General features: G+C 42.6%; 1 protein-coding gene across 2 annotated transcripts in view; it reads left to right on the plus strand.

Annotated features, from left to right (window-relative positions):
• Nucleotides 1-2,090: 2,090 nt before the first annotated feature.
• Nucleotides 2,091-23,992, plus strand: part of KIT (KIT proto-oncogene, receptor tyrosine kinase) — a 146,284-nt gene continuing 124,382 nt past the window's right edge. Inside the window, exon 1 of one of the 2 annotated variants that reach the window (XM_030191394.1) lies at nt 2,091-2,176. In XM_030191394.1, the coding sequence (XP_030047254.1) occupies nt 2,128-2,176 (49 nt within the window). In that variant the 5' untranslated portion in view covers nt 2,091-2,127. Of the gene's footprint in view, nt 2,177-10,105; nt 10,217-23,992 lie in introns of those variants that run through there. The other variant, XM_030191393.1, reaches the window with a different exon arrangement.

The raw sequence follows: 23,992 nt of genomic DNA on the forward strand, positions 1-23,992 counted from the left end.
CAGGAAGGCAGCGCCCTCTAGAAGTCAGAGAGGTCAGCGCCCCCTGCGGTGCTTACCATGTTGGCACGGCCCTGGCCCCACTGGTATCACACCGGTTAGAGAGAAACGTTAACGAATTAAAATTTGTTGTTCTGATGCATTTGATATCAAATTGGTGTGGTGATTTGACGAAGGGATTATGTCTCAAGGAACAAAAATTCATTTTTCAGTGAAACACTGTTGAGCCCCATGGGCTTAACAAAAAGGTGGGCGACATTGCTGACAAGCTGATTTTTTAACTTTCCCATTGCCAAAGGGTATATTAAGGGAGTTGTTTTTACTGTTGCACATGCGTTATTGTTTTTTTGCATTGAGGACGCCATTGTTCAGCTGTTCAAGGATTCTCAACCCTATGTTAGGCAGATGGTATGCATTTTACTATTATTTTTTTGTATTAGTTTAAATTTAATTTGTTTTGCGTTCTTTGGAGGTCATATGTTTATTTTTCCAGGTTTGGTCTCCTGATGAAGTTGAAGCGAAACATGGTCCATGTAGAGACCAAGTTGTAATTCTTGTACGATCTGTGCTTTCATCTAAATGCTTTTTGGCATGGTTTTCTCCTAGAGCAATGATATGCTGGGTGACTGATATTTGGAATCCACATTAATGAACGTCAAGAGAGGAATGTCAAGTAGACGAAGGAAGTAATGTATTGTAACATCATTAACTCTTATTCCATTGGAAATATATCATCCCAGCAATAAAGAGGCGCCCTTATGTGGAAGGAAAAAACTTTGAATCATAAAAAATGGATTGTATAGTATATTCAAGAGGCACTGAATAGGAGTGGATGGGTTGCATATCCATCTGATTCACGATTGGGTTAGGTGGCTTTTGTGGATTTCATGGTATGTAAAGGTTACTCCAGGGTTTGAACAATTTAGAGAATTTTCTGCTATGTTTGATATTTTACATTGGTTTAGAACAGTAGATAACTCTCTGGGTTTGTTTGTGTGTTTGTTTTATGAATGGGGTTTTGAAATGGCTATTTTAATGACGATATTTGAAGTATAGATTGTATTGAATAAAGGATATTTAAATATACATCATATTAGAGTATGTTTATAAAGTCAACAACTACCAGCATGGATGCATATTCTTTCGGGGAAAAAATGGTCTGTTTACAGCCCTCCAGGACTAAACTTGGACAAGCCTGTTCTATTAAAAAAATTACTGAAAACCAACCTGTTCAAAAAGTTATACCACCATGATCCATCCTAAATATTAGACAACTAGACTCTACATGAACTAGACAAAACCGAAATCTCCACACTAGACTGAAACTACTTGCTACTAATGAAAGTTACGCAATACGCACTACCAGTTTATTTTGCATACCGGAAATGAACTTTCTATAGCTGATTGTCTAACTTATTCGATAATTCACTTTACCATTTATGCAACTTAATGCAATACCACTTGTATTTTCCTATCCGGAAATGGCGATCGTCATTACGGCATAATGTAAGCCACATTGAGCCTGCAAATTGGTAGGAAAATGTGGGATACAAATGCAACAAATAATAATAATAATAATAGTAATAATAATAATAATAATAATATATCTAACCTAGTACTGATTTTTTTTTTTTTTTGCGCTGCTGATTGAAAAGAGAAACAACCTTAGCAACACTGATTCTCAAGGTTATATTTTTTTCTGAAGTGCAAGAGAAACCTTAACTATAACTTAAATTCATAGCTGGACAATTTCATTTCAAGGCAATTGGAAAAAAAAAGTATAAAGTAAAACATCCTTCAAGTTTGGAATCAGTTTTGGTCTCCCTCCCCCTCTAAAACAAAAGGGGGCTGGTGAGTTTTACGTGGTCGAAGCCTGGCGACAGGGCTCACCTGCAGCCCGAACTCCCCTCCTTGCAGTGGCGACAGAGCAGCAGCCCCCCTCCCCCTGCTGATTAGTTATTAATGACTACAGAGAGGGAGAGGAGAGGCGGATCCAGGGGAAGAGGTTGGGGTTGTAGTAGTTGCAGAGGCTGCACAGCCAGTCTGTGAAACTGGAGTTTGTAAGCAGAAGTACAATTCGGGAGCTGCCCAGACGGCAGGCGGAGAGACAGGCAAACCTTGCCAGCTGTCATGGGCTGGAACATGCTGGTCTTCCTGCTCCTTGTGAGCTTTGAGCCAGGTGGGAAGGTTTATTCTATTGACTTTTTTTGTTTGTTTAATCTATGTGTGCGTGTTTGTTCCCCCCCCCCCCCCCCCCCCCCCCGTTATCCTCTGTTGTCTTGCTCCGGGGATTGCGAGGTGTTTCGGGAACATAATAGTAAAAGTTTCTCTCAGTTACTATTGACCGGCTCAGAATTGGTGTTGTCTCATTGCCAGCCTTATAATGGGAAGCAAACCTGCATTGGGAGCTGCATAGATCGAAGTAATAAAAAAAGAAGGAGGCATTGAACCATGTATTGGATTAAAACAAACAAAAAAAAATAATCCTGAAGTTGTTTAAACATTTAAAGTGGATTTGATATTGTGCGAGTGAAAAAGTACGTTACTGCTTCATATTTACAAATCTGGCTCTTCCAGCATAGAAAGCGAGGATCGGGGTGTTTGGATGACTTGAGGTAACCAAAAATTAGGTAGAATGATGCTACTGAAGCGATGAGGTTGTTTGTGGGATTGTAGTGCTGTGGTCTGGATGGAAACTGACTTTCTGAAATAGTTTGATCAGTTGGGGGGGGGGGGGGGGGGGCTGGCTGTTAGACCGAGAAAACACATACTTACATCTATTATCCTTTTTCAACCAGCTTATAAAGAATTTGCATTTTATAACGATATTTCGTCCTGTGCCAGCAAAGGTTAATATCTGTTAGGCATTCTTCAAGTTAAAAAATAAATACACACCTTTTTTGTGCACATTATTGTGACTGGCTTGGTTTGATCAGGAATTTTTGTAAGAGATTTAAGAATCCTTAAAACCCAATGCTAATTTTCCAGTTTTTCAGTGATAAAAGATACCATGAGAAACCGGGAATACAAGTCGGTCACTTGAGTAAATGACAAAAGCTTGTTTTGTGATGCTACCATGTCTTGTCACTGATCATTTGGAGTACAGCAAGGAGGAGTGTTGTCAGAATCTAACGCCTTGTGGATATTGCTTTTGCTCTGTTTCTAAACTAAAATATGTTTCCTTTGTCACACCGGGACCAGATTGCATGACTCAACCCATAACCGTATGCAATCTATAGACATCTGATCTCTTTCTCTCCACCCTTTTCTTTTTGGCTGTGGGCTATTTGGGGTGCTTGTTCTGAAATAACTTCAACAGCTTTTGTGACACCTTTTAGAAGTGTCATTGCATACTGGCTGGTTGTAGATCAGAATCTTGTTTGTTGTTAAGGTAACAGAAACAGAAGATAATGGCTGTCACACCACAAACAATTATTAATCACTATTAGGTCTCACAACAGGGCGTTTTACAACAACAGCACAAGAATCTTCAAAATAACTGTACCTTTGTATTTTTGTTTTGTTCTCTGACATTATAGTATTTTTGTGTAACCAGGCTTTTTTTTTCTTGGAATATAAAGTGCATACTCTTTTTAAAAAATATTATTGCTAATTTCTTTGCCATTAAATACTTGCTTTAATTAATACCTGTTTTAATGAATTATTCAGCATTTACACTTAATGGTGACAATTTTATAAAGTCATTTTCACTGGTGTGTGACCTGTTATAACAATTCTGATTAGTGAAAATGTACCCACGTTTACATGATGGGTGTGCAGGTGTGGTGTTTTGGTGGAGCACAGATGGAGTTCTTTAGTGTGCATATAGATTAAAAAATGTGCCATTTTTATGCATGTACTTAAATAATCTATGTGTGGACATTTACACCTTCTCTTAGGCAGGTGTAAATGTCCATGTCTACAATGTAGGCATCATTTCTGCTGCTTATGCTAGTATCTTCTAAAGGCACAGGTGCCTACTAGACCCAGTTCCACCTTCCCTCATACTGAAGAACTGGTATGCAGCCTTGGAAGTGGAGGAGGCAACAGGAAAAGACAGCACTTAAAAACCTCTATTGCCAGATCAATGACCACCAGGAGGTGAAGGGTAGTGGTGATTGGTGAGAGGTATAGAGGCATCCATCTGCCTACCATACACGATGTTCAGGAGGATGGCATCAAGCTCTGAGATGTTACAGAGAGTCTGCTGAGAGTCATCTAACCTCCTAACTATTCGATGTTGCTCATCCATGTTGGCACACAACATGCGGCTAGGCATCCCTGTCACCATATCAAAAGTGATTTCTTGGCTTTGAGAGAGAGAGAGAGAGAGAGAGCGAGAGAGAGAGAGAGAGTGAAGCAGATACCTGCAAAGGCAGTGTTCTCATCAATTATCCCTGTCAAGGACAAAGGCCATGGGAAAGAGACTTGCATCCTGCAGATGAATGCAAGGCTGCATGGATGGTATCAATGAGGGCATTTTAACTTGCTGGACCATGGGATGATTTTCCAAGAGCTGCTGAGCAGAGATGATGTCTACCTATCAAGGAAGGTGCAATGTGTCTTCCGTAGCAGACTTGTCAGCCTACTGAAGAGAATTGAAGGGTCACTGGGGTGACCAAAGCCCCCAGATATTTAATGTTTTACTTATCTGATGGTTTTTATTTCTCTCTTATCATGACAAGCCACATGGCACCGCTCTAGAAGGCAGGGCAGTAATATTTCTTTGTTGGGCTCCCTGAAAGGTAGCACTAATGTTGGTTTCAATCACCCAGGACTCAGAACAGACCTCACAACAAACTGTAGTTAAATTTGGAGTCACTTTGCTTACCTTAAAAACCAAAGTTTCAGGTGGAGCTACTGGTCCATAAAATAGTCTCACGTATTAGAGCAGTTGCTTTAACATCACCATCTTTGCTTGTAATCCACACTTTTACTTCCTTTTACCTTATTCCCAAATCCCCTCATCTAGGCTGGTTTAGAAACCTCTACAGACTCAGTTTTATTCCAGGAGCTACAATGGGTTTTCATGATTTGCCTTTCTAACCACTTAGCCAGTGGCGTAGCCACAGGTGGGCCTGGGTGGACCGGGGCCCACCCACTTAGGGCTCAGGCCCACCCAACAGCAGCACACATTTAGTGGTAGCTGATGGGGATCCCAAGCTCCGCCAGCTGAAGACCTCCTCCTGATGGTGCTGAAAACATTGCTCTCCACTTCAGAAGTCTGAGCTTCCTAAGCTGCCCATACTGGCAACTGCGCATGCTCAGTTTTCAGCGCATGCCTGCAGCAGGCTGCCAAAGTAGAGAGCAGTGTTTTCCTGTCAGCTGAGATATTTTTTTAAGTTGGTGGGGGAGGGGGGGAGAACACTTATGCCCACCCACTTCTTGTCTAGGCACACCCAAAATCTGCTGTCTGGCTATGCCCCTGCACTTAGCTCACATGTGTATCAGTTCAGGGACTGTTCTTGCCCTCTGGGCTTAAAATCAAGGGTTTTTGTTTTTTCTTTTCTATATCATGCCACTAAAAAAAGCAACCTTAAAAAAATGCAGCTTTTTCTCCAGCTTGCTGAATCATACCTTTGTGACTGGGGTGGGGGCAATGCATTAGAGTCATGTGCTGGAGGTCAGTCTGCCAAATAAGGAAATTTTTTCCCTTATGTGGTAGTCTGGGCAGAGAAAAATTCCTTTATTTGACTGACTGACCCTGTGCAGTACATCCTAGGATGCACTGCATGGGGTCATGCTGCCATTTTATCTGGAGGGCCTGGGGGTAGAAGGGCCTACTAGACTATCAGGAAGAATTTATGGGGTGTCAGGAAGAGGGTCATGGAGTAGGGGATGGGTGTCCATTAGACTGCCAGGAACTTTTTGGTTAGTGTCAGAGGGGCAGGGGCATCTCTGGGTAGAGGACTGGGGCATGGGGGACCCTTTCTGGGGTGGGGGATCAAAGGATTGGAGTCATCTCAGGTGGATGGGAGGATCAGGAGTGGAGGACTGGGACATTATTTCAGGGGTTGAAATACAGATAGAACTGTAAAATGCTTCCTCTGGGGTACCATGAAAGCTCCTGCCTACTACTACTACTATTTAGCATTTCTATAGCGCTACAAGGCTTATGCAGCGCTGCACAAACATAGAAGAAAGACAGTCCGTGCTCAAAGAGCTTACAATCTAATAGACAAAAAATAAAGTAAGCAAATTAAATCAATTAATGTGTACAGGAAGGAGGAGAGGAGGGTAGGTGGAGGCGAGTGGTTACAAGTGGTTACGAGTCAAAAGCAATGTCAAAGAGGTGGGCTTTCAGTCTAGATTTAAAGGTGGCCAAGGATGGGGCAAGACGTAGGGGCTCAGGAAGTTTATTCTAGGCGTAGGGTGCAGCGAGACAGAAGGCGCAAAGTCTGGATTTGGCAGTAGTGGAGAAGGGAACAGATAAGAAGGATTTATCCATGGAGCGGAGTGCACGGGAAGGGGTGTAGGGAAGGACGAGTGCTCGGCCTTCACAGGCAGAAGAAGTTGACAGACATTTAATTGAAGACATTCACAGTGAAAGGGAAGTACCACTGATTGATGATTCAGATATGTCAAATGTTGATTGGGACATCCCTGCTGTGGTGTCATCTAGATGGAGAGATCTTGGATTCTCTACAGGGAGAACCGGTAGCTCTTTGATTTCCCTAATGCATTTCCAAAGAAAGGCAAGACTAGAGGCTTATAAATGGAAGGGGAAAACTCAGGTTGAATCAGATTATCCTGAAAATTTGGAGCCAGTTGGCAACCCTATCACCAAAAATGTATGGAACCACACACAACTCTGAAATAAAAGCCCCAAAAAGACTTGCTCTGCATGCAGTCAGATAGTGGAAAAAGACAAACAAATATATTTTCTTACCTATGTGTAATTAAACTCTGGAATGTGTTGCCAGAGAATGTGGTAAAAGCAGATAGCTTAGCGGGGTTTTAAAAAGGTTTGGATCAGTGGCGTAGCCACAGGTGGGCCTGGGTGGGCCAGGGCCCACCCACTAAGGGCTCAGGCCCACCCAACAGTAGGAGATATTTAGCCGTAGCTGGTGGGGATCCCAAGCTCCACCAGCTGAAGACTTCCCCCTGATGGTAATGAAAACACTACTCTCCAGGATACTGGCACCTGTCTATGCTCAGTTTTCAGTCATGCCTGCTTCAGATTGCCAAGGTGAAAAGAAGCATTTTCCCGCCAGCTGAGATATTTTTTTGGTGGTGGTGGTGGTGGGGGGGGGGGGGGGGGTGAGGGAGGAGAACACTTGGTGCCCACCCACTTCTTGCCTAGGCCCACCCAAAATCTGTTGTCTGGCTACGCCCCTGGTTTGGATATCATCTTCCCTGAAAGAAAGTCCATAAGTCATTATTAAGGTGGACTTGGGGAAAATCCACCGCTTATAAGCAGCATAAAATGTATTGTACGGTTTGGGGATCTTGTCAGGTATGGTGTTATGCCTGGATATTCAATGCTGGGCCATGTACAGGCATCAGCATTGAATATCCAGTTATGTGCCACCATCTATTTATTTATTTATTTATTTATTTGTTGCATTTGTATCCCACATTTTCCCACCTATTTGCAGGCTCAATGTGGCTTACATTGTTCCGTAGTGGCAATTGCCATTACCGGAATGAAAATACAAAGTGGTATTGCATTAATGTTCATAGGTGACATATTACTTATTTGGGTCCTTTATTAAGCCATGCTAAAAAGTAGCCGGCGGTAGTTTTAACTTGTGGGTTTCCCGCACACTATAGCAACTTTTAGCTCAGCTCTAAAATGGCCAAATTTCTTTTTCTGCTATTGATGGCTATGCACTAATTTCCAAATTTGTGCCTGGCCATTACTATGTGAGCTCTTATCACCACCTATTTAACTTGTTAGTCTCACTCACATACACAAGGAGGGACACAGGCTGCACATACTGCAGCAGGACATGTTTATCCACTTCTACCCTATCTGAGATAACATTTTATCATTTCTCTGACCTCATCTGCAACTTCCTTTAAATTAGTCACCTTATTTTCTAACTCCTCTTACTCCCTTACTTATCTATATGCTCCTTCTTTGCTTATACCCTACACTGTCTATTAAAATGTTCTATTACATACTGTGTTGACGTTGTAAGTAGTATAGTATGCTGTACTTTGTATTGTTATTTAAATATTTTTACTGCTGTAATTGTCTATTGCTTATGTTTGATTTATTCTACACCGCCTTGAATGAATTCTTTCAAAAAGGTGGAAAATAATTCCACATAAATAAATATTTAGTAGGCGGTAATTACTCACGCACTATAATTGTGTGGCAATCAGGCAGTGTGTGGCAATGGTCCCACGCTAGCCAAGTACTGCAGGGCATGCCCGCTGTCCACCCCCTGCGCAAGAACATTTCTATTTCCTAGCACAGGAATCGTCATGCGCTGATCTCCAGAAATACTGGGGGATGCCTCAGGACCCCAAGCGGTAGTGCTGATTCTGTGCATGCTACCCACACATTAGCCCTGCCGCCACTTAGTAAAAGGGCCCCAGCGCAGTGGAGTAGAGAGGGTGGGGCGGTGGGTGCGGTCCACCCTGGGTGCACGCCGCTGGGGGGGGGGGGGTGTCGGCTCCGCTGGTTCCCTGCTCCCTCTGCCCCGGAACAGGTTCCTGTTCCGGGGCAGAGGGAGCAGGGAACCAGCGGAACCGTTCCGGGGCAGAGGGAGCAGGGAAGAATGCACTCGGGGGGGGGGGGGGGGGGGCTTGGGTGATGCACCGAGGGGAGGGTTTGATGCGCCGAGGGGGGGTGTCATGCTGCTCCCGGGGGGGGGGGGGGATGCGCAGTGGTGAACCGCCCTGGGTGGCAGCCGCCCTCACTACGCCACTGCCCCTGCACGCGATATTCAGCACTTAACTGCCTAAGTGAAATCAGAGAAAGACAGGACTGTGATTTTTGCCAGTGTTTCCCATGTCAAGTCCTACAGTACCCCTTGCCAGTCAGGTTTTCAGGATATCCACAATGAATATGCATGAAAGCGATTTTCATATAATGGAGGCAGTGTATGCATATCAAGTTCATGGATACTCATTGTGGATATCCTGAAAACATGGCAAGGGGTACCCTAGAACTTTACTTGGGAAACACTGGCATACAACACAGTTTTGTCACGGTTTTGGATTTGTCTGGTTAAATAGTAGTAGTAGTAGTAGTTATGTTCTGAATATTGGCATTTAACTGCATAAGTGCTGCTTCTGTCCCAGACCACTGTTCCCTGTAAGCCACAGGTTCTCATCCCAGTCCTGGAGACACACCAAGCTGGTCTTATTTTTATATCCACAATGAATATGCACAAGATAAATTTGCATGCACTGTCTCCACTGTATGTAAATCTATCTCATGCATATGCATTGTGGGTATCCTGAAAACCTGATTGGATTGCTGGAAGACTGGTTTGAAAAACCCTGCTCATAGCTGAAAGGGAATCTGTATCTAGTATCCTATAATGAATATGCCATAACAAAACTCTGTACACTACCAATGATATCTGATATCTTGTAATGACTATGACATAACAAAACTCTGTAAGCCACATTGAGCCTGCAAATAGGTGGGAAAATGTGGGATACAAATGCAATAAATAATAATAAATAATAATAATCTTCCCCCAGCAGCCCAGCCAGTGAGGATGGGGGAGGGGCTGTTTAGTGATTGAAAACACAATATTTAAGCACCCCCCCCCCCCCCCCAACAATGTAGTGGAAGACGCCCCTCTGCTTAGACAGGACACTGCTCCGAACCAGGCTCCTTAAAGTTTAGAATCAGTTCTAGTCTCTCTCTCCCCACTCTAAAGCAAGTAGGGGCTGGTGTGTTTACCTAGCCGAAGCGTGGAGCCAGGGCTCACCTGCAGCCAGAGCTCCCTCCGCCCCCCCCCCCCCCCCCCCCCCCTTTGCAGTGGCGGCAGACCTGTCTATTGCAGCCACCGCGTGCCACCTTCTGCTGATTATTTATTAATGAGTGCACAGAGGGAGAGGGGAGGCGGGTCGAGGGGGCGGGGTCGAGCTGTATCTGTATCACTGCTGGGACTGGAGTTTGTAAGCATACAGAGGAGAGAGTACGAGTGCAGCAGGTCAGGAGCTGAGAGACTACTAGCACTGCACAACTCACCAGCTGCCATGGGCTGGAATCTACTAGGATTCCTCCTGCTTCTTGTGACCTTAAAGCCAGGTGGGAACGCTTGTTGTTTAATCTATATTTTTGCTGGTTTATTTTTTATTCTTGTGATGATTTTTTGCTCCGGGAATTGCCTTGTGTCTCGGGGAGAGATGATGTTGGCGTGAAAGTGAAGCTTTGGGAAAGTTTCTCTACCACTAGTGTCTGGTGCTTTTCACCTGTGCCCCGTAGTGGGCGAGGTGAAAGCTGCTATTGACCCGCCTCAGGATGACAGGCGCTGTCAGCCACGGGGAACAGAGGAATAAAACCCGCATGATTCCAGCATAGAGAAGGTTTAAAGCAGCTGCTGGATGGAACAAAATAAACTGTGAAGGGGCCATTCACTGGATGGGAAAACCTGTTTGAAACCATTGAAACTGGATTTGGGTACCAATAGCACGCTGCTGGTCAAATTCGTGGTCTCGAAGTTCGGAATGCTTGGAAAGTGTGGTCATCACGACTGAATCATGCTTCGCACTCGTCGGGAAAAGTTTATGGGGTGTGTAGTGCTGTGGTTTTAAAGGTATCATGCGTGAGGTGATTGATCTGGCAGCTGAAAAATACTGTATTGTTTGGATGAGTGTAAAAGTTTGCTCTCCCCCTCACTTTTTTTTTTTTTTTATTTCCTCGCTGTCAAATCGACACACACTAATCCACCCCACACAAACATCCTTTATCCTGGTGAGTCTTTTTTTTTTCCACCAGCATATGAAGAATTTGCATTTTATAACGATCTTTTCGTTTTTGTGCCAGCAGAGGCATTATTTTAATATCTGTTGGGCTTTTTAAAAGGGGGGGGGGGGACTGTTTTTTTTTTTCAGAACAGAGCATTATTGTGACTATCTTGAGTTTGACCGAGAATTTTTGTGGAATATGCACTTAACTTTAAAGCCCTTTCTTAGTTATCTATGAGGACCTGATTTTGAGTAATAAACAATACCGTGCGAAACGGGAGGTCGAAATTTGTTTTCTTATGTCACGTCTTGTCTTGTCTTGTCAGTGATCATCTGGTATACAGTAAGCAGTATTTTTGCACAGTTTCTATATTTCTATACTAAAAGAGTAGCTTCTCGAAATATTTGTTTTCCTTCGTGGCACTGGCTTGGGATCTGATTGTATGATTATTAACCCATAAATGTATGGAATCTGCTGTATCTTTCACCCCTCCCCCCGTTTTATTTTTTGGCTGTGGGCTATTTGAGTGCTTGTTCTGGAATAACTTGAACAACTTTTGTGATACCTTTTAGAAGTGTCCTGCAGACTGGCTGGTTGTAGATTAGAACCTTGTTTGTTGTTAAGGTAACAGATAATGGCCATCACACCACAAACAATTATTAACCACCATTAGGTCTCACAACAGGGCGTTTTACAACAACAGCACAAGAATCTTCAAAATAACTTCTGGCTTCATATTTTGGTGTTATTTTTTTTTTTTTTGGGGGGGGGGGGGGATTCTAGTTTTTCTGTTTAACCAGACTTTTAGGATGAATTTAGGATTTTTTGTTGTTTTTGTTACTATTATGACTGCTTTCTTGTCCATGAGAGCACTGTTTATGCTGCATTTACACTTTATACACATCAGAAGGAAGCCTATCAGGTTCTGATGCCAATCAGCTCAGCAACACCCAAGTTTGCTTCAATTAGGGGGGTCGTTTACAAAGGCATGCTAGCATTTTTAGCGCACTAGAGATGCTAGAATTTCGTGCATGCTTACTTTTAGCATGCACTAAAAATGTTAGCGTGCCTTTGTAAAAGGACCCTGTAGTTTGCTTTGAATCTTAACAGTGAGTGCTAAGTAAAGAAGCACTTTCACAAATATATAGCTTTATATGTCCTCAGGAATTCAATAGAAATCAGGATGAAAAATGTAAACTAAGTGTTTTTTTCATTAGCTATGAGTCCGAACTGAGTTATTGACTATCCTGTTTATCTAGAATTTCATACACATTTGCAAATTCAGGGGTCCTTTTACTAAGTTGTACTAAGAAATGGGCTTAGGGGTAGAATCTATATATGGTGCCTGAAAAATCCACGCAGTAAAAAATACACCAAGGCGTATTCTCTACAGTGCACCTAAATTTTATACAATAGGCTTAAATTTCCACGCAGTAGATTGAATAATCGCACCACACAACCAAATTTGGTCACGTCCATTTAGGGCATGTTTTACTTGGTGTAAATTCCGACACCTATATTAGGTGCAGAGCAGGTGTATTTTATAATAATTGCATGTAGATTTTAGGAATGCCCATTGACACGAAAATAGCCAATAGAATGGATACCCTGGAGGGAGTAGAAATGATGAGAAGGGATCTCTGAACGTTAGAAGAATGGTTGAGGGTCTGGTAGTTAAAATTTAATATATTATCTACTGGGGTAGCAAAGTTCGTTCGGTTTCCGCCTGTTATTCCTAAAAATTATTATATGGAGAAACCTGCATGTGTCAAAAAAATTTTTATATTATATTTTTTATTGCTAATAGTGCTCAGTAGGAGGGGTCGTGTTCACAGAACTCCTATGCAGTGTATTGCTGCTGACTCCCTTAAAACATCATTGCACTCCTTCCTCCCTACCATATCACCACTATATTAAAAAAACTTTTCATTTTATAGATGAAAAAATGAGCTCATGTTTTAAGTTGTACTTAGCTCGTCTCGGAGTGCAAGGAGTCACTGTTATATCAGACGTCCTTTGGGGATCCCCATCCGTAATTGTGACTAAAATTGTAACGGTAGCCTGCGCTACTCCCTAAAATCGGGATTATGGTCCAGCTCCCAAGATGTTATCTGTTGTTGGTTCCCAACATGCTGGCGTGTTTTGCTATAATAGCGTCCTCAGGGGAACATTATGTTATCTGTAGGAAATAAAAAACAATCCGTAAAGCACAGTCACCAGTGCTATCATTATACAAAAAATGGGTCAGAATGTATGTATCATGTTAATCAATTCTTCTATTAAATTTGTTCTAAACATAACAATATACCAGCTGACCTGTGGTGAGACCTCCCAGCTTCCACACCCGTCAAAAAGACGCTGGGGCATGCGCACTATCTATATGATGACGCTAGCCTTTTAAACTTTCAGGCGTTCATACCGCCCAATCGATTTCTTTATTCAGGCCACGAGGTGTGACTGTCTGCCAATAGTAAATAAACCGCTGTTCTTTGCAGATCAAAATCGATGTTATGTCTCCTGTCACATTTGCAGAAATTTGATTCAGCACAACAAATTTCAGATCCGTATCCAAGTGATGCATTTCCACCCAATGAGATACTAACGGGGCATCTTTCTTTTGATTCCGTAAGTTGCTCAGATGTTCATCCACACGGTCCTTAATTCTCCTCCTAGTTTGGCCTAACCACACTACCCATACTCCAATGCGCTCCCCCACAACTCTCCCAGTTGTCCTACTCCCTACAACTGGATCATCTCTGTTATACTTCGTACCATACTCTGTGTACCTTGAACCTTACTTTGTGTTATCTCTAAGATACTCTGTACCATATCCTGTAAGCCGCACTGAGCCTGCTATCGAGCGGGAAAGTGCGGGATATAAATGCCATAAATAAATAAAATAATATATACCATTTTGAGCACGGGCATTGCATCCCATATATCACACGAGATGATTCACAATTGGTGTACTGTCTGAGAACAAAGTCTTTTCCGTAACTGGGTGTTTTACACTGGCCATCTTCCATGCGTAACGACAATAGACGCATCTGGAACATTTGTCATGGCCCATAACCACATTTTCTTGGTCCTCTGTGCGTTTGTATATTAATGCTTCGCCTATGTTGTTCGCTCTCTTGTACGCAAAGCATATATCCGTGGTCATGTCGTTTAATTTTAGAATCGGCCAATGTTTTCTCATAATCCCCTTGATGTGTTTAGTTAGAGGGGAAAACGGCAGCACACACACCATACGGTCAGTTTCCCTAGTGTTTTTATGGGGCTGTAATAGCCAATCTCTCTGTGCGTTTCTAGCCCGCTTGGATGCTCTTTTGAGCACTTTTTTTGGGTATGCCCAACTTCTCATTCTTTGGTATAGTTCAGCCGCGTGTATATCATATAAGTCTTTAGTTTGGCATAAACGCCATAGGCGTAAAAACTGTCCCGCGGGTATGCCATCTTTTTGAGACCTAGGATGAAAGCTGTTGTAATCCAACATGGCATTAGCATCTGTAGGTTTTTTTTATGCTTGAGTGTAAATCCTCCCCTGTCGTGTGCTGATGTTAATATCCAGGAGGCTTATGTCCTGAGTAGACCTCTTACTTTCAAAAAAGATATTAGGGTCGCTGGAATTCATTTCTTGCAAAAATAGAGACAGGTCCTCTCTACTGCCCTTCCAAATCATAAACACGTCATCTATGTAATGTTTCCACATTATGACACTCCTCATGTGTGTTGACTTGTATACAAACTTCTCCTCGAACTTAGCCATGTACAAGCACGCTACAGTGGGGGCTACGTCGCCCCCATGGCCACACCACACATCTACAGGAAGTAATTTTGTTCAAACTGGAAATAATTCTTCAGTATAACCTGTTGCGCTGTCTTGTTCAATAGAGACACTTTATCATCAGTTCACTCGCTAGTAACTGTTCATTTATTAATAATTGCAGGGCTTGTTGTTGAGGGATCACTGTGTACAGTGACCGTACGTCCATCATAACCAACGTGATAAAAGTATCTATATTGGGGAGATCATTGAGCATGGTTATAAGATGAGTAGAATCTCTGACATAGGAGGGAATGGCAAGAGCGTGAGGCTGCAGATGAAAATCTAAAAACTGTGATAGTGGTTCATTGATGGATCCAATACTCGCTACTATTGGTCGTCCAGGTGGGTCCCGTAATGATTTGTGAATCTTCAGAACAAATCTAATCTGTGGTACCTTAGGATGCACCATGTGCAAATATTGGAGTTCTTTTATGGAAATTGTGCCCGCAGTATTTGCTAATTTCAAGAATGTTTTAATTTCCTCTTGAAACTGAGGTGTGGGATCTACATCCAATAGCTGGTAAAAATTGACATCACTTCGGCTCTATATTTATCCATGTCTTGTACAACAGTACCCCCTCCCTTGTCGGCCTTTAATATGATGATAGACTTGTCGCTCTGTAAATCCTTTAAAGCAGTCCTTTGCGCCCTGGACATATTTGAGCGCGTGTATGGATGGTGTTGTTCCAGTTCTTCAGTATCCTGTAAGACTAGTCTCTGGAATGTTTCCTCCACTGGATCTGGAGGACCAGGTGGCATCCATGTAGATGGGATATGGTATTTCTGTGAAAATGATAAGGAATCAGTGGTGGATTCCGCCATAGTTGTCACATTTCCAAAATAAGCGCAGAGGCATAGTTTCCTAAAGAACTTGTATAGATACTGATGGTTAGAGAAGCTGTTATAATTGGAAAATGGTACAAACGATAAACCATATTGCAAAACCTCTAATTGGGCTAAAGATAGGTTTTTAGATGAAAAATTAATCTCGTTGACTGCGCCCCTTGCGGCACCCCCTGTCCAGCTTGGTTGTCAGCTGTAATTTTGTTCCCTGCTGAGGGGTGGTGTCTTCTAATAAAAAAGGTTGTGTGGGTAGGAGGTTAGGTTCACCTGTAGTATCTACATCATGCTGAATCCCTTGTCCCTTATGTTTCTGGTTGGGTACCGTCATCTCTTCTTGTCACACTTCAGCATCTGTCATGAACGGTGAGCTCTTGGACCACTACCGACAGGCGGCAGTGGCAGGAGAACCCCTCAACCAGGCAACACAACACAGCCCAGACTGGAGCAGCTGGACCAGAGAAGCAGCAGAGGCAAGGAGCCAGAACAGACAAAGCAGGAACCCTAGACTTCACCTGCCCTAGCCGCGTTTCACCGGGAGTTGAGCCCCAGGCTGCAGGCGGCCAGCAGGACTTACCAGACAGGGCAAGACTGGACTGGAACAGAGGCAGCAGCTGCAAGCAGGCGAAAAGTCCACAAATCCAACAAGGTCTTGGCTAGACAGCAGCAGAAGAATAAGCCAGTGAAACAAGCCAGGGTCCGGGGTAGGCAGCAAGCAGAAGGATAAATAAGTAGCCAGGCAAAGGTCAAGCTGACACGAAAAAGTAGCAAGGTAACACTACAACAAAACTCTCACAGACTAAGACTCCACTGAGGACCTTTGCTGCAAGGCAAACTAGAAAGTTTCCAGGTGGTTAATAAAGGCACACAGCAAGGGAGTACACCAGGTAAGGATGCTGCTTAGTTCCAAAAATGCCACGCCAGTCTGGAAGACTGAAAAACCTGGACCAGCCTGACTTCTGGAACATGGGAAGCGGCAAGTAGTTAATCCATAGCAGCCAGCAGGGGGTAAGAGGAATGAGAGCCTGACACATGGGCAAATTCGTAACACTTCTCCCGAGGACTCACTAGAGGTGTTGGTGAAACCCACCTTCTTCATTCGTTTATATCTCCTAGATCTAATGTTAAGAGTCCATCCATGGGTAGACATAACCCCATGTATAATCCCTCTCGTTCCTTTTAAATTTAGCAATTTTTTTGTAAACGAATCTCCTATATGTATTTTTCCATATTTTTCCAAATACTGATTGTTCCATTGAAGTTTTTACATCATTCAGCATGGAGTCCAAATCTGTTTTCTGTTGGTCATGTTGTTTTTTCAATTTATCCACCGTCAGGAGCATAAGGTTGAGGGAACAACGAGTGATGGTGTCATTCCAAGTGTTCACAAAATCCCGGTCATCCAGGAAAAGATTCATCCCAGTTCATTGGATTTGTCAGATCATCTGCTTGGACAAGAAGTCAGCTCAGTGAACATTTTTTTAAATCATTTGATTATTCTTTAATCCACATTTATTTGTGACAGTCTGTCTTGCATGTGTGAGAAACTGCAAGTGGATTTCTTCTGATTAATAGATGTGCTATGGATTTTCCCCAGGTTTGCACATTTTCACCAGCAGATTAAGCAGAAATCTGGCCAATTTGGGTTTCACTTTGACTTGTTTACACATCCCTAGTTTTCCTTTTGTGGAGTTTAAGCAAAATCACTGTTTTGGGGTCTTCCTTCTTTAAAAGATAGTATTTACTATAGGCACAGCATAAACTAGACTAGGCTAAGAAACCAGTCATGGTGTCTTCACAACCAGTTGGATTGTCATGGTATTGTCTATGAATAGGCTTGAGAAATATCTGTATTACAGACCCAGTATATGCAAATTTTTATCTCATGCATAGGTATTGTCAATATCCTGAAAATCCAACTGCTTGCAGGGTCATCAGGACAGAACTGGCAAACTCAGGATTAGTCTTTGAGCCCAGCTGCCTCACAGATATTTTACAATGGCATGAAGCTTGCATATATAATTCTGCTTAACCATAAATACTTTGAACTTCATGTCTCATTCACTTGCTTTAATTAAGCAGAGTTTTAAACAACAAAGATCTCAAATCTCCCAATAGGGAATAATACACAAAGTACTGCAAAAACCACTATCATACATGGGAGTAGGGTATTGTCACTGGTCAATTTTTAAAGAAAGCAAGAGGAAAAAAAAGAATCAGCATTAAAAACTGCTAATTATTGAGAAAATCTACTGATTCAAAAACAAAATGTCTTTCAAATGCATAGACCAAAGTGAATGAACATACACATTTTTTTTTAAAATATAGGTAAATCCACACATCACCAATGAATCATTGATAATACTTCAAGCTTGAACACAGCAAGTAAGCTTACTGCATTCAGGGGTCTTTTTACTAAGGCGCGTAGGGGTCTGTGTGTGTACACCGCACGTCAGATTGGAACTACCACCCAGTTACCACATGCCCCAGGCAGTAGTTCCATTTTTGATGCATGTCCAAAACACGCGGTAGAAACTTTCTACCATTTGGCGCTTACCCGGAGGTAATCGGCATTGTACGTGTGCTGATGATTGCCACCTGGTTAACATGCGAGACCTTATCGCTAAGTCAGTGGGTGACAGTAAGGCCTCATGCCAAAAATGGATGTGCGTTGGTTTTAATTTTGCCGCACGTCCATTTTCGGTTCCTCCCCCAAAAGGCCTTTTTTGCAGGCGCACTGAAAAATGGACCTGTGTTCATCCAAAACACAAGCCTACACCAGAGCAGGCAATTTTTCGGCACACCTTAATAAAAGGGCACCTCGATGTCCATTGCAAAAAATCAGAGGAACATAACCATAAAACAAGAGCATAGTCTGCAATAAAAGTTCACTTAGCTGGAACAGCCTCCCGTATATCCCTCGATGTAGCTCAAACCAAGCCTCAATGTACTACACTGAACATTGCTCGTTCCCCTTGACAGTTTTCTTCTTTTTTTCAACAACAGCGCCTTGTTTCACTGCTCTCCATGCTGCTTCAGGCAGAATCAGAAAATATCAATAGATTTTACTATGCCTAAATTTAGGCACCACTTACACGCTTAGGTGAAAATTGTTTCCAGACAGATTTTTTAGGTGCCATGTATAAAATCCCCCCTTAGCTTGCATTTTTTTGGGCACCGAAATTTGGATGCCATTTACAGAATTGAGTAATTACTTCTAGTTGTTGGTATTTTTATTTTAGTTTTCAACTTTGAAAACATTTTATACTTTTTACCCATAAAACAGAAACATAAAAATGTTCCTTTCTATTAAGATTATATTGATTGATCAAATTTGAGTAGAGGCATATAATCTTTTTCACTCCATTTTTCCTCAATTATTTGAAAAAGTTTTGAAAAATTAATTTTCTAGAGGGGTTCTTCTTTTAATTGTGATCAATCATGACAGTTCTTTAAAATGTAGCCACATCTTACCTCTTGTATTATGGCATATCAATTTGTATTGGGCTAGTGGCTAAACAACAAAAAGTGAGGTGAGAAATCAACTGATATTGTAGATGCCACAGATCAAAAATGAGAAATGTACTCCTGAGCTTGACATGACCGCCAGAAACAAAACTCTGTTCTAAAATGTAACATTTAAAAACTGAGAATAGGACCTGTTGAGGGTGAAAGAGAACAGGTTTTTTTTTTTTACTTTTTTGTTCTGTCTCTAAAAGGTGCCTTTGCTTTAAATTAAGTTTGCTAGGAGGGTGGATGTATATGTACTTCAGTTCTTGAATCAATGTTTATTTATTGCTCTTATTTGATATTCTGCCTGTGGCTAAAAAATAGCCCTAAGGCAGATTACAATAAAAATATTTACAATAAAAAATTATGCTGCCTTTCAGTCTGTACTTTGTTGATGCTGACTAAAGTGCAAAGCGCATAAAGCCTCTGAAGTACACTTTACTCTGATGTTCCTTAGCTGCTCTGCTGGTGGTTGCCTACTTGTAACAATGTGAACATCATGTGGTACTCCTGCAAAGCTGGCGTAAACACTCAGAAAAAGGGGTGCATTCCTCCCTCCCCCCCCCCCCCCCCCCACCCAACTATTTCTATTTGACACTTTGGACACATGAAACAAAATCCCAACACAGGTGATTCAAAGTTTTCTAATAGAGGTATTTTTCCTCTGTTATGCTAGAGTTCACACCTTTTATGATTTTGCTATCGTTTAGCTTGCATTGTCTAATGAGAAATGATGGAGTTTGTTAATATCTAGACCAGCAACTCTGTACTTAGTTATGTATGTAATTGTATGTATACATATAGGAGCCCTTTTACAAATGTGGTCTGTGGTAGTGTGGGCATGTATATTAGATGCACACTAGACCACTTCTCCACCGCATCTGAAAAAAATACTTTTGGGGGGCTGTGAAAAATATGTGCAGCAAAATTAAAACCAGCGCACGTCTGTTTATGGCCTGAGCCCATAATGCCACCCATTGACCTAGTGGTAAGGTCTCATGTGTTACCTGTGCGGTAACCGTCCAGTGTGCGCCAACTGTCGATTACCGTCAGGAACACCTCCTCCCACCGTGGGTTTTCAGCTCATGCACTAGCTTTGATGTGTGCTGCACACATGTAGGCTCTTACGCTCCTTTGCAAAAGGGCCCCCTAATAATTTATCAACCTACCATCAAGAGAAAGAAATGTATTTTTAAAGTTGCTTATGTTTAGCAGTATTTTCTATTTGTACTGTCTGTCATTGTCATGGAAAAGTTATACCAGTCGATATGCAAAAACTATTTAATCACGCTCTGTGGGTCAGCCACCAATATTCAGTGCTGAACATTGGCTCTGATCTACCTTTTATAGTGGGCCAGAGAAAGGTGTTCCGAGGATGAAGTCAGGGAGGAACTAAAACCTATGTAGGTGTTGGTAATATATGGTGCCAGTGCCGGCATAGTTAAGTGACCAAATAAGACTGCTTAACTTTGGTCGCATAGCTAGATAGGCTGCTGGCACTGAATATCCTCCAGAACCAGCCTAATGTTTGTCAATCCCCCTCCCCCCTCCTCCCGGGCCTACTTGCCTGATACCTGGAGATCCAGTGGGGAAGGTGCAGGAGTGATACCCACTTACTCTTCTGCCTCTTATGGTTGCTGCGACCTGTAGCGCCAACCTCGTAGTACTTCGGTACTTCTGTCTTTAGGACCCCGCTAGACCACCAGGGATTAAAAACGTAAGCCTGGGGTGGGGGCTGTGTGGTGGGCTGGACGGAGGGGGGGGCCATGGTCTGGGGCTTAATGTCCTTGGAGGATTGAGAGTGAGATTAGGGAGGGTGATGGGACCTAGGAGTCCCATAGGCTGGTGCCTGGGAGTTAACCAGTCACCAGCCGATATTCAGACCAGTGCACGGTTAGCTCTGTGGCTGTTGTTAGGACAGCCGTTTTGCTGTCCTAACTTCAGCTGCTTACTTAGGGGTCCTTTTGCAAAGCGGCGGTAAGCCCAACGCGGGCTTACCACTCACTAAAAGGGAAGTACCACTGAGCTATCACAGTAACCCAACAGTAGTTCCCACCCCCAGCGTGTGTACCCGGCGGTAATTAGGCAGTGCCGCGTGCTGCCTGGTTACCACCGGCTTATCGAGGGAGCCCTTACCGCCACCTCAATGGGTGGCGGTAAGGTCTCCCTCACAAAATGGCCATGTGGCAAGTGCTTCATTTGCCACATGGCCATTTCCTGAAAAAAAAGAAAGACCTGCCTTTTACCCGCAGCTTTGTAAAAGGGCCCTTAACTGGTTAATGGTGTGAATATACTCACTAACTAGTTAAGCACCAGCTTCTCTAAGGCTCTGCCCAAAATCCACCTGGGGACACCATCTCTAAGGACGATCATCTCTAAGCTAATCAAATCTCACTGCTGCTCCTTGTGATCCTGGGCAAGTCACTTAACCCTCCATTGCCTCAGGTACAAACTTAGATTGTGAGCCCTCCTGGGACAGAGAAATATCCAGTGTATCTGAATGTAATTCACCTTGAGCTACTATTGAAAAAGGTGTGAGCACAATCTAAATAAATATATAAATATATAAAGAGGTTAAATATTGCCACTTTTGAAGTATTTTATAAAGGGAGCACCCACTTTAAGTAAGAAAGTAGTTGCGTTTTATAAAGACACATAGAGGTGTATTTTCAAAGCAATTAGACTTACAAAGTTAGATAGGGGCTCGTTTTCAAAACAGAAAAACATCTAAAAAGTGGCATAAAGCAGCATTTGGACATTTTTCTCACAAAAACATCCAATCAGTATTTTCAAACCCCATTTCCAGACATTTTTCTATCCAACTGCACCTGCAGTGCATCCAACTCTCAACAGGGTATGTCAGGGACATGTTAAAGGCAAGATTTGGGCATTCCTAAGACCTGGATGTTTTTCCATCATAATGGAACAAAACAAAAATGTCCAGGACTAAAACTAAGATGTTTTGAGCTAAAGCTGTTTATAGAATGAACAAATCACAAAAATGTGCCCTAAATGACCAGATAACCACTGGAGGACTAAAGGAATGACCCCTCCCCTTACTATCCCACTAGTCACTGTCCCCCTCCCACCCCCAAAGATGTAAATACCTAATTACTTTTTACATTTTTCTATCTAATTATAACCTCCTCAACCCGAATGACTGACAGCTCAGCAAGAACCTATGCTGTTCCACTTATCTTTTTCAGCTCAGCCGATCCCGACAAGCGCTTGTTTCGCTGTTGCTTTCTCAGGGGACTTGAGCTGGGACCATCTCTGTTTTTAATACGGCTTTCATACAGGCCCTTTGGCTGAAACACAACGTTGTGTTGAGTCGCTTTTGATTTTCAATAAAATCTTCTTTTAATTTAAGACATTGTGTTCTTCAATCTCTGGAACCTGTGGTCTTAGTTCCCTCTTTTTCTTCTCCCGCACCTACATTGCAGGCATGGATGTTTACACCTCTCATGGGCAGGTGTAATGTTGGTTCCTATATATTTTCAGTACATATAGATTTCCATATTTTATATTCTTGGTGTATTCTTGCATGCTCTGTGGCAAAGCACATACTATCATGTCAAAGTACACACTTCTACGCTGATCAGTGGGGTTTTTTTTCTTTTCTTTTTTTTTAAATAATAAGAGGCCATTTATACATTTATGTGGCCACATATGCACAGGAATGTGTTTATAAAACAACCTCCTATATATAAATAGATATAGATATGTAGTTTCAAGTTTATTCAGCAAATTTACTGAATTTCAGAAAATTACTGAAATCCGTACTGTTTAAGAAAGCTTATTCTCCAGGTTCAACACAATTTTGATTTAACTCCTAGTTTTAACAAGATTTAAGGACATTAGTCTTCTTTATTATCTTATTTGCATATTGTTTTAAATGATATTTACTACCTTACTTATTGTATAATTGTACTTCATGCACTGTAGCTGTACAGTTTTCTGTAAGCCATATTGAGCCTGCAATTAGTGGGAAAATGTTGGATATAAATGTATTAAATAAATAAGCGAAATGGGTCTATAAGACTCTGGCAAAGTGGGATTGCGGCCCGGTTTCGGCTAAACAATGATTAGCGCCAGGTTTAAGTGTTCAGATGCGTTACCCGCTGCAACTCACAAGTTAAACAATGTAGTTAATGGGGCAACTATAGCGTCACCCAATAATTTGTAAATCTCTGCCCTAAGGCCAATCTGGGCCAGGAGCCTTGCTTAAAATGTTTGTGCAGATCGCCCACTAAACTTCATCCGGTTGAATAAGGGTGTTTAAAGACCTTTGATCAGTCTTCGATAAATGAGGTAGGTCAAGCCCTTCCAAATAGAGCCAGTCTGACAGTACATCAGCGGTTGTTGGCGTATATAGAGCTTGGTAGAAGGCTTTAAATACATCGCAGATGCCTTTGTCAGTATGTACAGTCCCTCCCGAGGTATTTTTTATTGTGACAATGGACTTAGATGCTTGCTTTTTGGCAATCAGCCTGGCTAAAAGCTTCCCGCATTTGTTCCCATGCTGGTATAGTTGAAACTTATAATAGGCTTGTGATTTAACTGAGTGCTCATGAAGCTTAATCAAGATCGGGAGGCGGGGCTGGTGGTTGGGAGGCGGGGATAGTGCTGGACAGACTTGTACGGTCTGTGCCAGAGCCGGTGGTTGGGAGGCAGGGCTGGTGGTTGGGAGGTGAGGATAGTGCTGGGCAGACTTATACGGTCTGTGCCAGAGCCGGTGGTTGGGAGGCGGGGCTGGTGGTTGGGAGGCGGGGATAGTGCTGGACAGACTTATACGGTCTGTGCCAGAGCCGGTGGTTGGGAGGCAGGGCTGGTGGTTGGGAGGTGAGGATAGTGCTGGGCAGACTTATATGGTCTGTGCCAGAGGCGGGGCTGGTGGTTGGGAGGCGGGGATAGTGCTGGGCAGACTTATACGGTCT

Source organism: Microcaecilia unicolor, chromosome 2, assembly GCF_901765095.1.
Source record: "Microcaecilia unicolor chromosome 2, aMicUni1.1, whole genome shotgun sequence".
In the NCBI taxonomy this organism is placed as follows: domain Eukaryota; kingdom Metazoa; phylum Chordata; class Amphibia; order Gymnophiona; family Siphonopidae; genus Microcaecilia; species Microcaecilia unicolor.